This window comes from Chelonoidis abingdonii, chromosome 5, assembly GCF_003597395.2.
Source record: "Chelonoidis abingdonii isolate Lonesome George chromosome 5, CheloAbing_2.0, whole genome shotgun sequence".
NCBI lineage: Eukaryota > Metazoa > Chordata > Testudines > Testudinidae > Chelonoidis > Chelonoidis abingdonii.
In genome coordinates this window covers 94,818,150-94,843,376 of record NC_133773.1, presented here as the reverse complement: position 1 = coordinate 94,843,376, position 25,227 = coordinate 94,818,150, and the positions used below count along the sequence as shown (strand labels likewise).

The 25,227-nt window shown below is 39.2% G+C and overlaps 1 protein-coding gene across 25 annotated transcripts in view; it reads right to left on the bottom strand.

Annotated features, from left to right (window-relative positions):
- The window catches only part of FRYL (FRY like transcription coactivator), a 434,628-nt gene that overhangs the window by 163,762 nt on the left and 245,639 nt on the right, over positions 1 to 25,227 (bottom strand). For 13 of the 25 annotated variants that reach the window (XM_075066485.1, XM_075066465.1, XM_075066471.1 and 10 more), the window contains 9 exons: positions 21,502 to 21,641; positions 20,373 to 20,469; positions 15,803 to 15,882; positions 15,135 to 15,215; positions 13,847 to 14,015; positions 8,800 to 8,892; positions 6,349 to 6,447; positions 4,714 to 4,809; positions 2,131 to 2,175 (listed from right to left, as the gene is read on the bottom strand). In XM_075066485.1, the coding sequence (XP_074922586.1) occupies positions 2,131 to 2,175; positions 4,714 to 4,809; positions 6,349 to 6,447; positions 8,800 to 8,892; positions 13,847 to 14,015; positions 15,135 to 15,215; positions 15,803 to 15,882; positions 20,373 to 20,469; positions 21,502 to 21,641 (900 nt within the window). The remainder of the gene's footprint in view (positions 1 to 2,130; positions 2,176 to 4,713; positions 4,810 to 6,348; positions 6,448 to 8,799; positions 8,893 to 13,846; positions 14,016 to 15,134; positions 15,216 to 15,802; positions 15,883 to 20,372; positions 20,470 to 21,501; positions 21,642 to 25,227) is intronic. The other 12 variants (XM_075066487.1, XM_075066486.1, XM_075066476.1 and 9 more) reach the window with 1 other exon arrangement.

Below are 25,227 nucleotides of genomic sequence, written 5' to 3'. Positions count from 1 at the left end.
ATGACTCCTGGCACCTAGCTCCAGCAGAGAAATAAGCCTGGCCAGGGTGCCCAAGAGAAGCCCTCCCCCTGTGTCTCTGTCCACCAGCGCATGCCACCCAGGGCAAGTAGAGGGGCTGGGGCTCCCCACAGTGATCTGACTGACCAGCTTTAGCCCAGGCTCTTGGGCCCTGCCCCTGTAGGCTCTGCTGGCCCCAGAGCCGGGTCCCATCAACCTGGCGGCTCTTACTGGCTACAAGCAGTCCCCAACCCCAGCCACCAACAGCAGCAGCAGGAGGAGGAAACAGGGGACTGCCACCCGCACCATGGTACCAGCCAGTCCAGCAGTCATCTTGCATAGTCTGGCTCCAGCTTCTGACCTGGCCAGAGGGCAGGACCTCAGGGAGATGGCAGAGGAGGAAGTGAGGCCTGCACTTACTTGAGGAGGAGCAACAAGTGGGGCCATGGAGAGTGGCAGGACCTCATGGTGAAGGGGGGAAACCCTCTCCCCCCCAATTTTCTGTCTAGCCTACCTTAGGCCCCTCTCCCCCACCACCACCAGGAAGAGGTGATGCCACCCCTGTGTAGAATGTTGTAGGTATTCATATTGAGTGAGGGCTTTAGGTTTATAAACAGCATCCAAGAATTTTAAACCATTATCAGTCATGGTTGTCTTGTACTGCTAGGCATTTGTACTTTCATCCCTGTCCTACAACTAGACATTAAGTCAAACAAATGTGCTTAAAGGAAATGGCTTTTTTATTCTATTTTATAGAAATTATGACATTGTATTTAGTGTCAAAAAGGTTTACACAGTAAAAGGATTTTCTCTTCTCTCTGAAATGGGTATACCTCTACTCCGATATAACGCTGTCCTCGGGAGCCAAAAAATCTTACCATGTTATAGGTGAAACCGCATTATATCAAACTTGCTTTGATCCACCGGAGTGTGCAGCCCTGCCCTCCCAGAGCACCGCTTTACCACGTTATATTCAAATTCGTGTTATATAGTGTCACGTTATATCGGGGTAGAGGTTATTTACATATGCTACAAATAAAAATCTGTTTAACTAAACATCCTGACATAGTCCAGTCTTTTAGATAATACATATCAGGGTCTTATCTGAAGCATTTTGATCATGTATTTTGTTTCAAATATAGCTCTACTTTTAGTTCCTAAAATCTTCCAACATGGAAGAATCTGTATGGATTAAATATATCAGCAGAGTATAATATAAACTGTTAAAAATTTAACTGGATATATAAAAGGTTACAAAAGCAACAACAACTACAACAACAACAAAAATGAATCTACACTGATCTAATGGGACACATTAAAATGATTTAATGAAACAAATATCTTGATGAAGGCAAGAAACAAAACAGCATTTTGTCATGTCAGTCAAATGTAATCACTTAGTGAAGACAGTACTTTTTAATATTGTTAAAACTTTTCTTCTGTTCTGAACCAAAACAAATTTCTATTTTTTAAAACCTGTAAAACCAACAATGTAAATGTCTTTTAAGTTACAGTAAAACGTGCCTTAGATACCACCTCTGAAGAGAGATCACCCGTCACAAGTGACTACTTGCAGAGGCCATGGAACACCACCGCTCTCTGGTGGCAAACCTTTGAAAAAAGAGAGCCCACCTCTTATAAGCAACCACTTTTGCTAACTCTGATGAGTGGTTGTTCTTGGCAGGTTTTACTGTAGTTCACTGCAAGTCATCATAATAAATCAGCTTCATCTTTTTTACTGTGAAAATGTTTCCAAGTTAGCTAACATGCAAGATAATTTTGTATGAAATAAATGTAATAGAAATAATCAAATATTTGATGTAGATATTTTAGCTACTATTGTAAACATGCACTGCTGTTTAATGAACTGGGCTGTCAAATTATTGCTCAGTCTCAAAAATCTACCTTTTCACAAGCTATTTGGTATCAGATGATTTACAGAACTCTCTCCTTTAGCAAACCTTTCAAATGTTTTTTCAAAGATTCTTCTTTGTGCTGTTGCTTCTTGACGGGGCCAATAGCAATTTTACAGAACCAAACAAGACACAAAATGCAACACACACAAAAACAAAATACTGCAGTTACAGGAGACAAGGCGCCCTTTCACCATGTTATTACAACATATTAACTCACCTGCAGTGTTTCTATTTGTTTTCTGATACTGTTGTTAGATGGCATCTAAATAAAGCAATGTGAGACAGCAAAACATAACAAACATGAGAATGGAAGGCACATGCATGTTAGATGAAAAAAAGCACAAAACAACAGGTAGCCATATACTAAGGACTCTATTCACAGAAATAAGGTTTTTGCTGGTAACTGCTCTAAATGCTCCACTAACTTCAACGGTTTAGTGGCAATGGACACTAATTAATTTCCTAAGGCAAAAAATTATCTTTCCCCAAGAAGTACCGAGTCTTCTACTCTACACTTCCCTTCCCAGTTGTGCAGACTCTTTAATCCTTTTTCCTCCTTGTCCTTAAGAAGCAACGATAGTATCAGAGTCCTCATCCTCAAACTCAAGGAAGCTGATAATCTCCTGACCAAGACACTGAAAATTAACCATACAGTATCCTAAATAATGGTTTAAAAAATTAGCCAAATGCTTGAAAATACTGATACTGTTACATGCTACTGAATCAATTCATGGAAATACTTGTTAAGTGAAATATATTACTCCTGTGCTCCGTAATCTCCAATGAATTTCTATTGGTTTCCAGGTGAAATTTAGAGCTACTGCTATGACCAATAAAGCCCTAAATGGCTTGGGATCTACTTATACAGCATCCCGAGAGATCATTTCTTTCTCTATAATGTACTACCACAGTTGTGATCAGCAATGCTACAAAGCCCATCTTTTCTCCCTAGCTTTTGAGGAGGGAGGGGAGTTATGAGAGTAGTTAGTGGCATGAGAATGTTATAGTTTCAATTTTTAATTTTTGCCTGATTTTCCTGGTGGAGGTCAGATGAAACCTGCTGATATTCTAATTAAATAATTTTGATAATTATATTTTAAAGGATGTCAAATACATTTAGAGTGACTGGGTACTTAATCTTTATTACGTTGCATATATCTAAGTAAATTCAAGCAAATGCATAAAATAAAATATGATGATGAGACCAGGTAAAAAATGAGGGAGGAAGGGAAAAATAAATCAAGAGAAGAACTGGCTGGGCAATTTATTACTCATTTAGTTAGCCCTAACATACACAGAGAAAGAAGCTTAGCTGAAGCCAAATAAAAAGATAACTGGGATGGAGTTTGAAAGATTCACTTCAACCAAGTCTCACTCAACCCATGGCTAGATAACCACAGAAAACAATAGTGGAACTGAAGTCCAAATGACTCAATAGTATACCATATACCCTGCTAAGTCCCTTATCAATGTACAGTACCAAAACTGCTATGTTCTGCATTGCAGAAGCTCAAATATAAAATTTCTGCTGAATAGAGCCCTAAGGTAAATGTGAGAAGTTGTTAATGGGCAACAAAAATATTGAGAGTAAACAGTGCATGCTGTGCAGTTACTACTTGAGCTCCTTGGCACTGATAGTTTTAATGCATCCATTGCCAGCAATGGACGTTATGCCAGGAATATCTGACTTCAGGATGCAAAAGAAATTCAGCTTTTTTTTTTTTTTTTAAAGGAAAGCTTCAATAGCAAAATAAAAAACAAAAGAAGGAGACATTGAAAAAATTTGCAAGTATGTTAGATGAAAAATATACAAAAAACCCAACAAGCAACAGAAATGTACAAAAGATGTCATGAAGACAAAAGAACCTTCAAAAACATCAAAATCTGTGTTTTGCTTTAGCATCTTTCACCATGGTTTACACAGTTTAAATCATAAGCATGTAGACATGATTTGGAAATTGTTACACATAACTAACCAGAAACAATGTTAACAATAAGGTGAATCCATTACTTTAAAAAGATCAAAACCAAGATGTTAAAACAAACATTAATAAACTACATTAATAAAAATTAATGAAAGAGTATATTACAGTAAATTATTATAGATTTAAATTAGGACAAAATTCCATAATTTCCAAGTATCAATATTCAGTGTCATTTATTAATCCAGTAATATTGATAATGTTATTCAAATTCAGTCAAGAGGTAAAAGGGACATTAGTTTTATATTCAAAGTTTACATAACTTTAAAATTGGTAGAGGATTGTAGGGATCATTTCCCCTCCAGACTAAATTTTCATTTATTTTTTAATCAACTAGTTAATCACACGGAAGATAAATTTTGAAATTACTATATATTTACTTAAGTGTGAGCACACATACACATGCATGCGCACACACATACAGACCTCCCACCAATAATTTTTTGGTGATCAAAAGAATTATTGTGTGGCTCTCTCTGCTGGCTGTGAATAACAGCGAGTAACAAACACTGCTCCTAGAGCTACGCAAACATAACCAGTGAAGTGATGCACAAAGATAGCATCAAACGGATCTAAATGAGTTAAAACTGTACCTTTTGCTTTAAAAAAAAAAAAATGCAATGCCAATTCCAGCACCACATAAAACACAGAACACATTACTAAACAACAGAGAATTAAAACATTCAAAGTTTTAGAATAATTATTTGACAGTGTCCTTTTAAACAGCTAATTGCTTTAGTTGGTAATAAATGCTATAAAGTACATAAGACTGAATGCTACTGATTTGTGACAGGTTTCTGATCTAAGAATGTTCTTACCTTTAAATGTGACAAACAGTTCTGCAGGAAAATGTGCCAGTTATTTAAAAAAAACTGTTTTGATGAACCAAGGCAGGTAATCAATGGATACAGAGCCTACAGGAGGAGAACGAAGATTCATCAAATTGCTCTGTGGAGATAACCTTCAGGACAACACTCCTCAGATGAACCGGAGGCTTTGGTGGTTCATCGCACTGCTTTTCCCTGTTTTCTACCTTCACAACATTAGATTTCAAAGTTGCTGCCCTGCAGGTCTCTGGAAGCGCTGCGCCGGCAGCCGCTTGTTTTAAGTGTGAGTGTAGTCAGAGCCGCAGCGCTGGGAGAGAGCTCTCCCAGTGCTGCTTGTTAACCACATCCCTATATGGGCTGTAGCGATGCAGCGCGATGAGCCGCAGTCCACGCCTGCCGCCCTGATTACACTGACAACTTTAGTGCGTCTGCTCTTGCAAGCGCTCAGGGGATTGTCTTTTTCCACACCCTGAGCGCGAGTTGCGCGCCTGTAAGAGTGCCAGTGATAGCCAAGCCCTCTTGTAAGATACTTGGCTATTGTCCTTTCCTGCTGGAAGCCTTGTAAGATCTGTTAAGCTGCTAAAGCTTTCGATAGAAGAATACTGCTAATACAAAATTGGTCTCCTTCACAGTCCCTTTTGAGATAGGATGAAAGTTAACGAGAGAGAAATACACCCTAGTAAATAATAAGAATAAATGCAACAGTGTGTTTCTCCTTTAAAAAAAAAAAAAAACAATACCAAATGTCCTCCCAGCACCAAGTTTGACAATGATATCATTACATTCTTATTACAAGCTACAGTGTTTAACTGTCTACAGTGTCAGCAGTTCCTTAATTCTTGGAATCTTAAAATAGGATAGCAATGGAATCTCTATTCTACTCAAAGCCCTCCATATGTGAATGTGAGTAAGGGATAATTTTAAAGTAAATTTAATAAAAGTACAAACCAAAGACACAAAAATTAGCCTTGTGCCAGATGCAAAGTGAGACAAATTCACTTGCATTACAGGTACGTGAATAAAGGGACTGACAAATACTACACTAAAAAAAAAAAAGAAATAAAGAAAGAAAATATAGCTAAATCCTTGCAAGGAAACACACATACCAAAAAAACCCATGAGCTAAGTTTGGGGAGATAAAGAGATGCAGGGGAAAGCTGAAATATGTGGGCATAAGAGCCAATAGATAAGAACAGGGTAGTTAACAGGCAGCTAGTTTGCTGTAAAAAATATATGATCTGCCACTTCTGCCCTTTAATTAAATCCACACTGAGATTCTAACTGAACTGAATTTATGCTATCACAGGAGATATCAGGGAACAACAACTCCATATCACAAACCACTGAAATAATTAAAAACTGTCAGTTACAGGAAAGGCTCAGGAATGAGAGCAGAGGTAGAATTACTTTTCATTCAGAGAGAGAACAAATCCTGCACAATGAGATCGAGATCAAAGATCGAGCAGAAGCAGTATAAAAAAGCATCAATTTAATCCTTGTGCTGCCTTTAGGAGTTAAGACTTTACATTAAAGAACTCTCTTAACTTTCCTTAGGGTAAATCATTCATCTAAAAATCTAAAATATATATCAATAAATATATGAGAACTGAAATATTTCTTAAATACCAGTGAGTGCTTCTTTCTTGAGCTCAATTCAAAGGTTGTCTGGTAGAGCATCTCCACAAAATTTTTCAAACATGGCACATTCACTTCATTTTTAACAGCCTAGTGAAAATAAATATAAATAATTGAGTATAGAAATCTAGGCAGAAAGAAAGAAGTTAAAAAATATTAAAATCAGAACTATGCAGGCATATGAGAATTCAACATTTAGATTATCTTTAAGATCAGTACAGTTGTTCAAGTCTTTCTGTATGAGATATAATGAGCAGCAAATGAAATCAATGTCATACAGCACAAACATCTAATTAAAACAATGATAATGTTGCGATTAACAAAGTTCAGAAACATCTGTCCTGAATTTGCACACTTTAAGGAAAAAGAGTCTTATTTTTAAACACATGCTAAGTGTGTAAACTATTTTACTAGTAGACAACACCAAATTCTTAGACAGAAGTTTCTTTTAACCTTTGTGTATTTTTTTGTTAAAAGAAGTCACTCAACTTTTCTCACTGTTACCCTTTTTCTTTATGCACACTAAATCTGAGAACTGGGACTCAATAAGAACGGGGCTCATTACTGAGTACTCTATCATAAATGCAGTATCTTCATTTGGTTTCACAATTCAGGTGCAAAATCACTATGAGATTTGTTTTGATGCATGAACGTACTCACACACACGCACACACACTCTAAGGGCTTTCCCACTCTGTTCTATAAACTCAGCACTCCTGCCTTCCCATGCACCCATCCTCTCCCCATCAACACATCTCTCCTAGTAAATATTTAGGCTTCCATTGCTGACCAACTTCACACTTCATCACCTTCACACTTCATGCTTTAATGTTTGTGTTGTATATGCCAATTAATATGGTAAGCTCTTCAGGGAACGGATCTTTCTAAGCTATGTGCTTTGTAAAGAAACATACACATCAAAGGTGTTACAGAAGTAATCATAATTACTTTGATTTTACACTGGACAGACACACTGAACTGCACATTTGTAGCAACTGCAAGTTCATAATTTCTCTCAAGTCCTTTTACATAAAAGGTAACTAAATTTCTTAATTTTAATTATTTTGTTCACAAAGCAGTCATCAAAAAAATGGCAACTCATTTTGCTCAGTACAAAAGTCCAAACTTTTACGTGATGAGAAGCAGACAACTGAAATGCATTTGAAAAGTATATGAGCCAACGAAGTGGCTCTCTTGATATAAAAAATTAATCTTTAAGATATCAGCAATGTATTAAAGTGGTTCAAAGAGGCATAACTGGCTTCATTTTACATTTAAATATGAGTTGGGTTATTGTCTGTGATACAATGAAAGCTGTATAACAGAAATTGGAACTAACAACATTGTTTTCTCTGACTGTAACTAAGTGAAGAGTCCTGGGCATAATGACAGAAGTCCTTTCAGTCACCTGATGAATGGACTCAGGACCTACCATTCTTTTGGAGGGCACTTTGCTTATCAGCAACATGTTGTAGTCTGGCACTTGCTAATGAAACTATCATTTGACATAACCATCTCACCGACTTCTACGAAGTTTCTAAACTCAATGTGTGGAAGTTTACTGAGAAGGTGATGGCAGGCCAACATCAGACACACAATTTCCTTTAATCTTTAGGATACCTATGAATCAGTTTTCAGGCTTGGATGGTACAGTGTTCCTGACTTACAACCTCCTCAGAGAAAGAGAAGTATTATAGGCTGCTGTGTTTTCAACATGCTGATGATATTCAGACGTTTCCTATTCCTTTAGCCTAGGCAATGCAGTTTTCCTTTGTCATCGTCTGTTGGAGGAATGCACTCGGATGAAAGCTGTTTGGCTCAAATTCGAACTGCATAAGATGCAGATGATACTGGCAAGAGAAATCATTCTAAGACAGTGGCAGAGGCTGTGACTTCTCCCTGAAATGAGGGATTATGCCCACCAAACATCAAGGTTGTTCACAAATTCTGAGTCTTACTGGACTCACTTAGCCAAAGGACTGCATCCTTTTCTTTTGAACAGAAAATCATTTTTGAGGTCTGTGTACATTTATCACCTACAGGCTATCACAGGCAGTATCATGCTACACTTGAGGCTACATTTGAAGGCTGCTTCAGTTGGTGAAGAACAAGCCAGTGAGAGTTTTCCTTGAGTAAAGACTAAATAAGAATGGCAGAATTCAGCCTACTAAAATAAGTATGAGATATAACAGTTATGGTGACAGAACAATGACGCTAGGCCTAAAGACAGGTGGGAAACCAGATAAGCAGGAAGTACTAATATGCTTGCTTTCATAGGAGCACTTAGGTACCGATGAGTAAATGCAGTGAGACAAGAATTTACCTAACAGCTTTTATGGGTCTGCACAAATTCAACACAGCGAGGATCTATTGAAAGAATTGCCAGAAGAAAAACTAATCAAACTCACACAGGAGGGAGAAAAGAAAAAAAAGACAACTTACAGCAGCCACAGGGATGAGAATCTCCACAAACAAACCAGCTAGTGCATGTTTTATATCTTTATCTTTTACTTCCAGGAAGTACTGAGCACATTCCTTTATGATCAAGTGTTAAAAAGACAGCAACAACAAACAAAAGACAAAAAAAATATTTTAAGTTTTAATTTATTGTATAAGAACATCACCAACTGTCCTACACTGGCCGCTACTTAAAATTAATAATTTTAAAAATAAAAGTTAGCCTATTCCCCAGCAGCATCTTAGACTCATTCATACCATTATCAAAAGGTAAAATTTTAAATCCTGTGCCCCTCCCCCAGCAATTTTTTTGAAAACTAAAAAGGAAACTGTTGCCACAGCAGTTGTCTTTCTATTATGTTTTTTCCATAAATAGAATTATAAGAGTCTAAAGTAAATCTTCCTGCTCAAATTATTTTAAATATCTGAAAATGGAGGCTACTCTTATGGTCATTACTAGAAAATTTTTAGGCATTAAGAATACTTAACATTTATATAGCAGTCATCATCTTCAAGTTAATTTACTATCATAACTTATACATAAAACATAATTTTAGAGAAAATATTTACAGTAAGGGCTTGATCCTGCAAGATGATGAGCACTATAGTCCCAATCCAGCAAGGTACTTAAGCATGTGTGTAAATCTTTGCAGAATCAGGACCTAAACTGGTAACTGACTGCCAAAAATATTAAGCTTAGTTTGAAAGAAGCTCTAAGTCACTGATTAATATAATGTTTAAAATACATATTAACTAAAATGTTTCAAGATAAGAGTAAAACATACCAAGTTGTTTTTCTACTAGGCAGCTTTGTTAGATTAAAACAGTTACTTAATGTTCTTGCAATTAGTGTTTGAGACGTGTTGCAGATGTACATTATACTGTAGGTATGTGAACACTTTGTGCACTGGTTTTGGAGAATTTTTCCCTACTGGTACCCACAGGAGCAGCCCCGCCCACAGCTGAACTCCTTGTTCTTCAAGTGAGTGTATAAAGGGCAAAGGTGCCCCACCTATCCTCCAGTGCCTTCACACCAGAACCCAGTGGTAGACTCTGATGCATCAGAGAAGGAGGAGGAGTCGTGGAATGGACATATGCCTCAAATCCTGAAGAACAAACTGTTACAAGAAGGTTAAGTAACCATTTTTTTCTTCTTCAGGTGTCCATTATACTAGAGATGACTCCATGGCCCACATTCTGAGGCAATAGCTTGGGAATCTTTTCTGAAGAGGGACTTTAAGGACTGCCTCACCTACATTTGCATCTTCCCTTGAAGTGGACAGACAGTGTGTAATGTATGGTAGAAATATAGACCAAGGACCCATTGCTGCTCTACAAATGTCTAGAGTAGGGATGTGAATCAGAAACACAGCTGACGCTGAATGTGCTCTGAAGCACACACTGAGACTATCAGGAGATGTTACTCTCTTAGAATGTAACCCATTGCAATGCAGCTGGTGATCCATTTGGAGGGCGTCTAAGGCTACATCTTCACTAGCAACTATAAGCAGTTCCATAACCCCCTTATTATCCACACCTATACCTCAGAAGCACTTGTTAGAAGGCATGAATACAGAGCAAATAAGCTACCTGGTTGAGGAGTGTGGGTAAGTACATGCCTCAGTCTGTGGCACAGCCCCATACCCATGCCAGTTTGCGGTGTGGACAGGGGTAAGAGGCACATACCACCTTCTCAGGATCAAGTTACACAATGCGCTGAACCCATTTCTTCCAGACCCTTACCCAATCCATAAAGGTCACTGTCCCTCCATTTTCACTACTAGTTGTGAGCTGCACTTTTCACACCAGAACAGCTTTCTGCTGCACTCTTTTGATCAAAAAAGGTGAACCTGGATCCTGCTTTGAAAAGAGCTGACCTGGCCTGCTAGGTGCTGGTCAATGTATGGTTGAAGCATACAGTCTTTCAAGACTTCTCCCGGAGTGGCAGGAACATATACCTACACCAGGAAATTCCACTGAGGCTGGAGCAGGAAGGTACTGAGCCCAGTGCTGGGAATGCATCAAGCACTTGAGGCTTCTCTACAGGAGGGCAAAAGACTCCAACTACCTCTCATCATACATGTCCTTTCTATGATGAATGGGACCAGGTGATGTCAAGGGCTCCCAGTACACAGTCTAAAGTTACCCACAACTCCCTCCTCAACCCCACCTCACTGTCCGATGAGATGTCAATGATGGCCAGGGTAAAGAGACAGCAAGGAGCATAGACGATACCCTGGAAGACCTGGAGGACAAGCAGCATGTTTCTGAACTTCTACCTGGAGAAGAAACCCCTTGACAAACCTGAGGAGGACACTGAGCCATGACAGGAACCAGAACCCAAGGCTGGTAAGTTAAAATTGAGCCCCGCCCTCCCTGCCAACAGCCTCCTCTTGCACTGTGCTACATTCCTTATTTTAACCACAGCTCACGCTCTGCTTCAACCGTCCCTGAGAAAGACAAGGGTATAAATCAATGGTTTTACTGATTTCCAATGAACCACTATTACGCATTTGGCAGAAGCTATAGAACAGATTATCAATGAACAATCATTGTGTCCATGTCTGTGCATTTCTAGCACACAGGCAGTGATGGGCCCTGGGGAGTTTGGACCAAGGGAAGAGAGGGGACAAGTTTAGAAAGTTCCCGGCTCGGGATGGGACCATTGTAGAAAACTTACACTAGTTTGTCTAAAGTCATTAACAGCTGTTTTTTGTCCCATGGAAGATTATAGTTTCAGTGCTTCTCCTACTCACACCAGTCTTACTGTCCCCTTACAAATGGGAGCCACGCACAAGTGTAGGGGATAGAGAGAAAGGGTTGAGGTGGAGTGGAGGGAACACTTCGCTTGATTGAGGAAAAATTATATGCAGTGTTGTTGTAGCCATGTCAGTCCCAGGATATTAGAGAGACAAGGTGGGTGAGATAATATTGTGACATTGTACTCCATATTCTTTACGGAAATATGCTTATGATATGGATATGACATTACTGAGATGTACTTTATTGAAGATGGGTCTTGTAGGATATAATTGGAAAAGTTACAATTTACTGAATGTGATTATCCAATTTGTATGCATGTACCATTTCTGTATCTAAAGTTAGGAGTATGGCCTATGTAACCATTACAATTGGGTGTGTATTGGGAAAACACCCACCAGACGACAGGCCACCAAATTTGATGTGCCATCAGGAAGGCACAACAAAACTATGAAGATTCTAATCTTTCTCCCTCCTGGGAGGTGTCTGGGACGTAACTGTGACACTACTAGGTCAGGTGGTCTTGTCAGCTGATACTAAACATTACCTAGGACTTCTTGTAACTTTCCACTGGAAGGGAAGGGGGGTCAAGTTTAGGAAACAAAGGATTCCCACCTTATGTAAATCCTATTTAAGGGTGAGGAGGAAGGCAAACAGGATGACTCCTCTCCATGGCCTGTCTGCCCAAGAAGAAAGACTGCTAAAACCACCTGAAGGGAAGGTGGGGGGGGAAGAGTGAGAGTCCAGACTGAGACAGGGGTCCAATCTGAAAAGACATATAACTGGAACTCTGAACCACAGAAACTTTGCAACCTGCCTAAAATAACATTTAGGGTAAAAAAATACATTTTGTAACCTGTTTCCTTAAGTATTTTGAGCTAAGCTTGCGGGTTTTGTTTTATTTGCATAGTAATCTGCTTTGTTCTGTAATCTCTTCCATTCAGTTAAAATCCACCTTTTGTAGTTAATAAACTTATTTTATGTATTATTGAACCCAGTTTATGTAATTTCTAACTGAGGGAGGGGGGCAACCCATCACAAATACCTTTTATTGGACCAACTTCTGTTGGTGACAGAGATAAGCTTTCAAGCTTACACAGAGCTCTTCTTCAGATCTGGGAAACTAAATCAAAGTATCACTGCTAAATACAGGACTTGAACATGATTATTTAGCACAAATAGTTAACACACGTTTCAAAAGACCATTCAAGGTAAAGTGGCCTGTTAACTCTCCTCTGGGGTTCTTAGTGGGTTATAAATTGCTGTAATAAGCAATATTAGTGTCTCTATTCAGTCCATGATTTTCAGTGTCTAGCAGAGTTATGAATTTAAGCTCAAGGCTCATCTTTTGAAAGTGCTGTGCGGGTTTCTTTCGAGGATGAGGACTGATATGTCTGAAGGATCCTCTGTTGAAGAGTCCCACACCCTAAGCTTTGAGGAGATGGATGCAGACTTCTGCTTGTGCTTCTGAGGCCAGGACTCCAATTCCCTGGCCTTCAAAGAGGAGGATATCAGAGATAGGGATTATCTGCAGCCTCTTTCAGCTGACACAGCCAGGGGAGCACTATGGGAAAGAGTCTTTGAAGAGCTTCCCTTAGATGACTGAGAGGGCTCCAAAGCTGATCTAAATATATACCAGAGACACTCCTACAGCAGCTTTTTCCTAGTCTTGAAGCTGTGACAGATAGAGTACCTATCTCTGATATGGCACTCACCCAAAACACTTGAGGCAGCAGGGGCAAGGGTCACTAACAGGCATAGGCTTTTTGCAGCCTCCATAAAGTCTGAACCCCAGTAGACTTTGACATATGCTCCCCACCCCAGTAGGGTGGGTCCAGAGACCTGACAGACTGAAAAAAGGATAAAAGAAGGACTAAATCAAAAGAAATAAACTTAAACATATACTACTAAAAGAAAAGAAAATGAAAAGTCAGAACTTTTTGAGTACCACTAGGTAGATCAAATAGTTGTTCACATAAAACACCAATGTGTTGATCATGGATGGTAAGAAGGTACTGGAAGAGGGACAGTGTCTCCACCCTTTATACCTTATTCACAGCACAAGGAGCTCAGCAGTAGGCAAGGACACTCCTTAAGCTTCTGCCAGGGAAAAAATCTCCAGCACTGAAGCACTAGGAGCTCACACACCATACCTACAGTGCAGTGCACATATGCAAGCCATCAAAGAAGACAGAACCTTGTTAATGAAGATACATAGAAGTTAAATCTAGTCTCAAAATGTCTGCATTAGTTCAAGGTGGTGCACATTTACCTGCATGAACTGAAATGATGCTTCAAAGTCTTCTACAGGATACATTTTTACTCTGAAAAACTTCATCCCCATAATTAAGCTGATGATACTTTGCACTACGTGAGGACTCTGTTCCTTCTGCCGCAGTTCCTTTAATTCAGTGACAAACTTCTTCCTAACAGCCTGAAACCTGGATAATTTACACACATAGCAAACATTGATATTGCTTAGCTCAGTTTACATTATTTCTATTTTAAACATTTTTCAGGTAACTTTATCTGACAATGATATAGTAGCTACAGTTAAAGAGACAGTTAAGGTAGACAGATTTTATTTCTTGCATTTGATGTCTAGATACTATGGTGATTAGCATATCAGAGAATATATGTAGGCAGAGCAATAACATTGAGGGATGTCAGCTTTCTATCTACTCCTTCTATATAAATAAAAAATGGCAGCATCCTTTTAAAAATCTTCCTGATGCATAGTTTTGTTGAACATATGAGCACTTAGCTATTTTAAAATTACAATTACACTCACCGCCTTTATACAAAAATATCTAAGGCATATCTTTGTAACGGAGTATAGATAGCATTCTTCTCATTTGAGTTGTATCTGTTCCATTCTTTGGAGGAGGAAATATAATGTAATTTACAAAAATCTGCCCAGAATGAGAGGATACCTATCCATTTCAATACCTTACAGGGTGCAAGCATGGAGCAGATAGGCAAACCAGAGCCTGAATACACACGTACATCAAATGTACCTATAATGCAAGATACACTGGAAGGTCTTTTTTGTTTTTGTTTTTTTAATTAAACTTCATAGCTTTGAAAATATTTCTTAAATGTCTAATATATAAAATCTTACTAAATTATAGCAGTACATAATATGCATTTCATTAAGTTATGAGCCATTAACACTAGTAACAACTCTTAAAAACTCCCATTTTATTCCAACCTTCATTGGACAGACTTGGAATTGTATTCAAGCTAATGAGAGAGACTAGTAATGAGATAGGAAAGTGCCATACTGAAGGAAGCACTGTGCAGTAGAAGGATGTATAATTTATGTTTCTAGGAAAGAACAGTATTTCTTGTTTTGTTAAGACTATGGGAATAATGCAGAACAATGTGCCTGCTATGCCAAATGTTTGATTAGTAGCCGACTTTCTTATGTACAACTATGGAAAAGCTTCCAGTCTGCTCAAATTATTAAAACGTGCTGTAAGTAGTAGGGAGGAAAGTAGTCAGGGAGAAAAAAAAAAAAAAAAAAGAGGGAAAAGGAAGAGGTGAAATATCAAGCTTACTTTGATTGAGCAAGAACGCCTATCACTTCAGCATATAAATCTGCAATAATATGCACATTCCCTGTGTTGGTTCCTGAATACCTAAGGGAGAAAAAAGAAAAGAACAAGGATGTGCTTTTAGAAAATATTATTTGAATGTATCAGTGTGCTCAGCAGTATACAAAACATAAAAGGTGCTCCATGCAATGAGGAATTACCAATCTGAATAGAAAGACAAAACTTCACTGGGAACTTTTTCATACCTACGTTCTGTTTTTAAGTTTAAAAATAGATAACATATGAACTTGTGTAGGTTAATTTTGGTAGGCTTACTGGATGCAATACATTTTAAGGAGGAACTGTATACAGTACTCTACATGGGAAGAGTTTATTTATGTACCTGACCACGACCTTTTATTTTTCTTGCCCTTATTGTGCAAATTGAGCCGTACATTTTAAGACAAATAAGATAAGCTTTCTATTGCACACAGCTGTCTTCTTTAAACAGTAATGCTTTTTAGCTTCAAAAATCAATATTAATTATGTTTTTTTGTGTATTATCCCCAAATTCATTAGGTGTGAGGCAATCAGAACAGAAAACCTATGCAGTCAGTCTGAAAACAGCCGGATGACAAAGCACTGTGAATTAAAACAAAAACATTATATGTATGAATTAAAACTTGACTTACCCTTCCTTGTGTTTAAAGTGCTTAAAAGCCAAATTTAGAACTTCATGTACTAAAGGATCTGGCACTGGATGAACAGGTATCTGAAATATAGGTATCATTTCACTTTACTGTATCAGTACATAAATACCACTGTGCTATGCCCCTTAGAAATATTCAAGAATAGATTAGGAGGCAGATCCTGAGATGGTGTAACTCTCAGAGTTCCACTGACTTCAATGGAGCTATGACAATTGAAACCAGGTGAGGTTCTGTGCCTAGATATTCAAGCACTATGACTCCACATCAGTGATGTGTGGCATTCTGCTAAATAATTTGACTAATGAGTTTAAGTAACCAAAAATGGTAATAAAAACTTAAGTGACCACATCATTATGTGGATATCAGGAACAGCTATGAGTCTAGATTAACTGTTTCATTTCAGACCTCACTAACTGATGTGATATGACTATTCCAGATTTAACCTCAAATGTGCGTTAAGACATTCATGTCAGGGGAAGGAGGCCAAAGGCATCAGTTTAAAAGCTCATCCATCTGGTTAAGAGGAAAGAAAAAAGCAAGAACAGGAAAAAGGTGTTTATGCCCAGTTTGTACCACATCAAAGGAGGTGACATACCTGAGTAAGGAAATGATTGAACACCAGGCCCAAATGCACAGTCCACCTTTGCCCAGAGTGTATGTGGGTTTTTAAAAAAAAAATAACTGTCAAAAATAATGTTTATGAAGCTTTTGAAGATTAAAGTATTTTATAAGTACTGTACATCAGAGTGGCCACGCATACGTCAATTCCTTCCTAAGAATAAGGCAGATTTGGTGTAGAGATCAGGTACAACCACATCTAAGTAGGCCAATCTCACAGTGGTTCTGTTTAATCCCACATAAAAGGTGAAGAGGTTGTATATTTTGTGTTCAGTGGAAGAGCTTTCCTTTTTAGTCTTTCAACTATGTTTTCATTTTGCTTCCTAAGAGTCAGCACCAAATATATCCTTAAAAAGGTCATTTTTGTTCTAGATGTACACCCACTTTTTACTACTTATTTAACTAATTAGATCACATTACACTACTTTAAATGTTTATATAAGCTGGCTTTGTCAAATAATTAAAATTTTCAACGACTAATAAGAGTAAGTTATTTTTATTTCAGAAGTATTCCTCCCCCCCCTCACACACACACAATCCCACAAAAAAAGAATTTTATGATTCAACTACAGAGAATGCAACACACCTCTCTGTCCTGGGACTTTCCTCCTGTAAGATTTTCTGTTAGTATATTTTATACATGAATAAATGTGAAGTTCAAACTAATACAAATAATATCAAATGTTAGCATGCAGCCAACTCTCTTCTGCGAAGTAGTAGGTTGATGATTGCTGATATTGATGTTACTGAGAATGGACAAAAATGAAGAAGGTTACTTACCTGTAACTGGAGTTCTTTGATATGGACACTGCATTTTCACACTTGGGTTGCACCAGCCGGTGTAACCTTCTAATAGCAGTACCTGTTTAAGCGCTCACACTCCCTCCTACCCCTTCCAATAGCATTCCCAAACACTCGGAGGGTGAGGCTATAGAAGGGGGTCAGATGCTCTCTACTGCCTCAATTCCTTCTACTGCTTCATGGCCTAGAGTCAAATTCTGTTAGGACTCAGTGGAGTACTAATATTCACGCTCTCTACTCACTCTCCCCTCTTCCTCTGAGTCCTTAAAAATCTTGACTTTAAGAAGAATGTTACTTTTTGGGTACTTTGTTGATTTAGCATACCTACAGCAGATTGAATCCTGAGGAGCCTCTTGCACGGCAGAAAAGCCCTACCTTTCTGTGTGTCATGAACTGCTCGTATGAAGGGAATTCTCTGTCTAGGACAGATGTGGGACTTTTTCATATTGCTCAAAAGTCCTAATCTCTCGTAGAGGGCACATGTGTAACAGAAGTCCTTGAGAAAGCTCCTTTGAAATATGAGTTTGAGGAGACCATCATCTAGATAAGGGTAAACAAGATACCTTGCCTTCTCAAATGGGCTGCTACAGCAGAAAGGTATTTTGTAAAACTCTTGTGGCAGCAGATAGGCCAGAAGGAAGGCCATTATACTGGAAATTCATTAGCACTATAAAAGCAGTGATATTTGTGGTGACTTTGTCTGACAAGGTATCTACACAGGGATAAAAAGACCTGCCACCTGGCTGTGGCTGGTTTGGGTCAGCTGACTCGGGCTCATGGGGCTCAGGTTCCAGGGCTAAAAATCACTGCGTAGACAATTCGGCTCTAGTCTGAGCCCAAATGTCTACAAAGGGATTTTTCAGCCCTTGAGCCCAAGCCCTGCAACTCTGACTCAGCTGACCCAGGCCAGATATCAATTTTTTCTCCTTGTGTAGACATGCTTAGAGATACAGAAATAAGCTACCACAATAACTGATGTAAACGTGTGAATCCGTGATGAAGAAACTTGTTGATTCCATAACTAACTTTGGATCTGTTAGATGAGATTTATGAAGGGATTTACTCTAATGAGCACTCTTAGCTTTCAGTTTAGGATCCAATGCTGACAGATCTGGAGCCAGTGAATTCCTTAGAGTAACCAATGTCACTCCACTAACAGGTGCTTTTTTTAATCTTTTGCCATCTTTTTTGGAACTGAGATGGACAATCTAATGGCTTTTTTTCTCACCACTCACTTCTTGCCTCAGAGGACGGTGCCAAGGGAGTCTCTGGTGCTTTCATTGATGGCTCAAAGTCTGGGAACAGACTGGGTGGCAGTCATGGAACTCAACCCCAGAGCCAGACCTTCCATCACAGTACTCTTTCCTCAAGCTAGCTGTACAAGATGCTGACACTCATCTTTTTAACTTGTGCTGGAATCCCTTAGAATTATGAATTCCAAGCAGCTTTGCCAGCAAAGCTTCTTGAAACAAGAAGGCTTGCTATCTGTTCAAATGCTCCTTACATGTTTCTGAATGAACATACTGTAGACAGAACAAATCAAATAAGAGTGGTCCTCACCAAGACATGCCAAGCATCTGACATTGGTGTCCAGTTCCAGGAAGACTACCAGGCAAGATGCACACCTCTTAAAACTGGATTTCTTTATCTTGGATCTGCCATTTAGCCAGCAGATGGAACTGATTTTAACAACTCTGCTATCTCTGTTTTTTAACAACTATTTAACCACACTAAAAATAACAACTGACCTAAATAACTAATTATTCTTACGCTAATTATACTAACTAATCCATGGTACGGCCAGCATCTCGGAATACTGCCATACAGATGTGGTCTCCTCACCTCAAAAAGATATACTGGCACTACAAAAAGTTCAGAAAAGGCAACTAATGATTAGGGATTTGGAAGAGGTCCCATATGAGGAAGATTAAAGAGGCTGGATGCTTCAGCTTGAAAGAGGAGACTAAAAGGGGGTTATGACAGAGGTATATAAATCATGAGTGATGTGGAGAGAGTGGATAAGGAAAAGTTATTTTACTTATTCCCATACTAAAGAACTAGGGTCACCAAATGACATTAATAGGCAGGCAGGTTTAAAACAAATAAAAGGAAGTTCTTCTTCACGCAGCGCACAGTCAACGTGAGGAACTCCTTACCTGAGGAGGTTGTAAGGCTAGGACTATAACAGTGTTTAAAAGAGAAACTGGATAAAATTCATGGTGGTTAAGTCCATAAATGGCTATTAGACAGGATGGGTAAGGAATGGTGTCCCTAGCCTCTATTTGTCAGAGGATAGAGATGGATGGCAGGAGAGAGATTACTTGATCATTGCCTGTTAGGTTCACTCTCTCTGGGGCACCTGGCATTGGCCACTGTTGGTAGACAGATGCTGGGCTAGATGGACCTTTGGTCTGACCTGGTACAGCCGTTCTTATGTTATGTTAACTATACTAAAAGTGAAAAGCTATCCAAGTCACTAAAAAGTCTTGAGAGAAGGCTCTGGATCCAAGACATCTGGAGACATCCATATCTGTCTGCTGCTGTAGTTGGAAGGAACAGAGGTGGCAGAGGGCAATACATCCCTTTATCCTCAGAATGTTTGGGAATATTGAGGGGAAGGATAAGATGGACATGCAAGTACTCTAATGGGTGCTGCTATGAGAACATTTCAACATCTCAGCTGCATCAGCCACCACAACTCATCAGTGGGAATATGTGGAGAACTCTCAAAGAAGAATTATGTTTCCGCATTTTAACTTCATCAGTGTGAATCTGGAACCTTTTCATACATGCCCACAATGTCCAAATAGGGGATTTTCAATACAGAACTTTGGTGTGCACTGCTAGTCACATCCCCATAGTCCAAACTGTGGGGCAGTGTAGACATGCCTTCTAAGAGATTTCAATAGAGAAAGCATAAGGAAGGGATGGGGAGCTGAGGAGAGAGCAAGGAGGAGAGGTTGAAAGCTTTGTGCAGTTAAAGAATTACTGTAACATCACATGTACTCATCCTGTGTTGGCCTCAGTTTTATATGAAAAAAAACTTGAAGTAGACGACTGAAACGTGGATGTGAACAATTACAAACAAAAGATTAACAGCAAGCACAAACCTTGTAGAGGCTAAAGAGCTTACCTGTTTTAGAACTTCTACTAAAACTAAACAAAAAATGAAATCTACAGCTAAGTCCCTCCTTTCAAGTAGATAATCCCTCTCACGCTGTTGCTCATCCCTAAAAGAAGAAATTAAGAATAAACATTATATGTAGGACTGAATTCAGATACATACTATAAGAGTTACATATTAGTGCTTGGTTGATTGTTTTAAAGTAAAAATAGCCAGATACATATCCAATACAGTGCATGGCAGGGCTGGCATCAGCTTTTTTGCCACCACAAGCGGCAGGGAGGGGGGAAAACCCGATTGAGCTGCTGCAGAAGTGCCGTCAAAGAGGAAGAGAGGGAGTGAAGGACCTGCCGCTGAAGAGCCAGACATGCTCCCCCAGTCACGGAGGGAGTGCCACCCCTTTCTATTGGCCGCCCCAGGCACCTACTTCTTTCACTGGTGCCTGTAGCCAGCCCTGGTGCCTGTAGCCAGCCCTGGTGCATGGTTAGGAAAGAATTTGAGGTTTGGAGGGCAGCAGGATTTTTTTTTTTTTAAACAGTTTCAGGAGGCCAGAAAATCTTTCTGATTTTTTTTCTTACTGCTTCCATGACTTGTCCCCTCCCCACAAAGGTAGAGAGAGGAAAAAAACCCAGAGGATGCAAACTAGTTAGGAATCACTTCAGGGTGCATCAATGCTGCTCCTTAAATTAGCTCTAGGAATCTTAAGTTATTCAAGGTGCAGGGGCGGCTATAGACATTTTGCTGCCCCAAGCACGGAGGGTCCGCTGGTCCCACGGCTTCAGCAGACCTCCTGCAGGCATGTCTGCTGGAGTCCACCAAAGCTGCGGTATCAGTGGACCCTCCGCAGGCAAGCCGCCAAAGGCACCCTGCCTGCCACCCTAGCGGCAACCTGCAGAGCGCCCCCTGTGGCTTGCCGCCCAGGCATGCGCTTGGAGCACTGGTGCCTGGAGCCGCCCCGTCAAGGTGTTACTTCTCCCCAGATTAAGGGCAAAATATGAGAAACTTTACCGTCTGCTGATCCAGGAAATAAGAGACCAAAATATGAAATATTTTGTTATCCAAAAAGTACAACTACAGCAATAAACATATGAACCAAATTTTGATTTGCTGGGGTGGGAGGGGAGGCAATGGCACTTACCCCTTAGATTTTGTGCTAGATCGAGGTCTGTATTCATAAGATTCATCTTCCGTTCCATTTTGACGCCTGTACCAGTCAAACAAGGTGCGTAGTAAGGAGGGGAGACAGTGCTCTGCTACTGAGCTCATAGAGCTTATCAACTGGAAAGGTAAAAAGGGTACATTGGTTCATGATCAGATTTATAATTTAGTTACTTCAAATCATTCTGTCTTCTAGATTTATTAACACTGTCTGAATAGTTCTATGTTATGTTAGAGTAATTTTTGTACAAAATAATCTTTATGTTCAGTCAAGGGAATTTTTGTAATCACAACATTCTAAATCAAACAATGAAAAACGTATTATAAAGAAACAAGCAAATATTGTAAAGTTAATCTGAAGCTTTGAAATACTCTATATAGGCAACCATGCTAAAACTAACTAGAAGACGCTAGATATTTTAAAATAATCTACCTGAATGTTGTCACAAAGCAAATTCACATTTAAAGTACACAAGTATTTCACAATATAAATTATGGAAAAGTGATATTCTTCCCAATATGTTTATGCACACACTTCTCTTCAGAAGTCTTACGAGGCTTTGTCAAGGTTTTTCAGGGTAGAAGTTTGTGGCTCTAGATAAAGTGGCTACTGGAGCACTCCTAGATGAGACATAGATGAACTAACTCCAAGCAGACTAAGATCATTTTAAGTTTAACTTGAAGTTTCCTACATCTCTGGGTTTATTTGCAAAATGACTTGCAGAAAGCACACTCCTCGGTGATGTGCCCCTCATCTAGGCATATTAAGCACCTACCCTGCCCATCATTTAAGAGCATTACTGTCTCACAAAGTAGTCAATTTTCACAACCTGGGGATGAGTTCAGTTTTGACTGAACCAGTACAGACAGTACTTCCCCAGTAAACAAACAAGAATAGTTTCTTCAAAAAGAAAACAAAAGGAAACACTGTAAAATTCCCACATTAACCTAACTAGCTAGTACTCAACTGCTAATAACATAAAATTTAGAGGCAGCCACTGAGAGCTCCAATTTGTAGTCATGAGCAGCAAGAAGGAACAGAGGGAAAGTTGGAACACACTTGCCCTTTATGCCCTCAGCTGGAAGCACAAGGACACTAAGGGTGCACGAGTCATCCCATCGGGTACTGCTGATCATAAGTCTCTAGCTCAAGTGCATGGGACACACGCGCACCAACACTGGAATATATATGTGGACGTGCACTCAAAGAAGAAAGGAGTTTTCCACTGGCACACTTTCTTCCTTTTCCTTTCTGATCATTGGTCAACGCCAGTGATAGGAAGTTTTATTTAGAAACTTTTCTGTTGGTCCAAAGTACTACTCAAGTCCTGATAAGTGCAAAGATACTAGACCTTAAAATCATGTCAGTGCATTACCATCTCCTTGTCTTATCCCACCACTTCAATTCTAATGTGGTTAAAACAATCAATATCTCATTAACTGCTAGAGTTTAACACCTTATACCACCTGAAACCTGAGATTCCAATCTGTTGTTTTCATATTATAATAAAGCACAGATTTCTAATTTAAATAATTTTGAGGCAGTGTTGAATAAACTCATGTTGAATGGAAGTTAGAGGCAACAAGACAGTAAACAAAATAACTATTTTAAAGCCTGCCATCCTGTCATTTTCCAGGGCAGAAAATGAATACCTTATATACTTTCCACACCTGCTATCTTCATTGCCTTCTACATATTGAGTGGGAAACCAAAGTTCCTGACACTGAACTACTTGAGAAACAAAATGACCAAAGATTAACAGGCATCTTCACAGGCTTGATCTGCTGCACCAGATGGATGACGGACACATTCCAAAGGATCTCTTGTATGGAGAACTTGCAGAGGCTCTAAGGCCACTGGGCCAGCCTAGCCTCAGGTTCAAGGATGTTTGCAAGAGGGATTCAAAAACTTTCTCGTTGATGTCACAAGCTGGGAAGAGGCAGCTAGCAACAGGCTACAGCGGAAGACTGTGCTGCACCAAGGAGTCAAAGAGGCTGAAGAGAGGTGGTTGAAAGAGAAGAAAACAGAGATCAAAGAAGAAAGCAGAGAAGGCCTCAACCGCTAGTAGTACGCTGACTTCATCTTCTGTCCCTGCGACTTACACCTGCATTATCTGCGGCAAGGACTGTCCTCAAGAATTGGACATTTTAGCCAATCACAATGCTGCAGCATAACACACTGCTTTGGCACTTACACCCTTGAATTTCAAGACAGACTACTTCCATTAATACTGTTGGAAGGCTGAACTTTCTAGTGCAGTACAGAAAATGTTTCTAGCTAATATAGTATTCAAAATGTCAACTCTTTAAAATTATCAGTGAAGTCTTGGTCTAGCCATTTTGAGGGAGGGGTGAGGCAATTGTTGAGGACTGAATGTAATAAATCACAGACCTCACAACAACATAATTTGTATTCTCACATAACTATATTTGCATCTCTTTAATTGTTAGAGAGAGTAAAATCATCTATCATTCTGATCTGAAGCATTTTTAAAAATTCTTATTGTTTGAACATTTTTATTTTAGATTTAAATAGCTTCTTTTGGTAACACAAACAATTACTACATATTAAATCTGTTACTTGCAATTCATGATTCAGTTATATTTCTAGCTGCAGGTGAATGGAATTAAGGACTATACACATTCTATAAAAATAACCCCCTAGAGAGTTTGATGTGCTACCAAAAATACCACTATATCATCATCACTGGCATGCTTCCGATAATTTCATTAGAATATATGCTTCTAAGATATATACATCTGATTATCATAATTCACTGCATCTATACGAAGGCGGAAGCTAGGGAGAGGCTTTAGTTTGTGCAGGACATATCCTTAATGGAATACTTATCAAGACAACAACATCCCTATGCTGTCCACAGGTCCTAATCTGCTTCTATTGCCAATTTAAAGGTTTTTGTCGAATCCACCAATGGGCCACGACCTAACATCATCGAGCACTACTTCTGCATCTTTAGCCCACAAGACAACTACTTACTGCTGGGGAAATGCTGTTGATAACACTTTATCTCTGGTTCTCATCCTGGATGTTATCAGTAAAGGGGGCTTGGCTATGGAATGAGCTTGGCTATGGAATGAGCTACCAGGGGACAGTAAAACTATCTAAAATTTGATTGTCTTTAGAACATACTCTGAAAACCACCTTTCTGATAAAGCTTTCCCTAGCACAACTGGAATAGGGTGAAGACAACAAGGGGGAAAAAAAAAAAAAAGAGAGAGTGAGAGAAAGTACCCTCAGAAAAAAATCACTGTGATGTTATGTTCTGGGTTGCAGCATAAATAGACTGTCATTTGTATAGGAAAATGCATGAAGAAAGAATAAAATAACTCCTGGAAGTTCAGTATAGCTATGGCACTGTACCTCTAATTTACACATGCAGCACTTAGATACCATGTGACAGGCACTATATAAAGTACTAAGATAGACATATGAACAAACACGAAGTACTTAATATTTGTTTTGTTTTCTCAAAATAATACCTAAAATTTAATCTTCATTAAATTTGGGAAGGAGTTTGGGAAGGAGTTGGGGAAGCCGCTATGGTGAAGAGGAGGCGCGCTGCTTGTGCTAGCACCCCTTCTGTCTCCTCCACCAGCGCCTGTATCCAGACAGACATTCTGTCCATGGATGTCTCTACCCAGATCCTGGTGTGGACTTGCAGGGACTGTGGCCTGCACTTCCCAC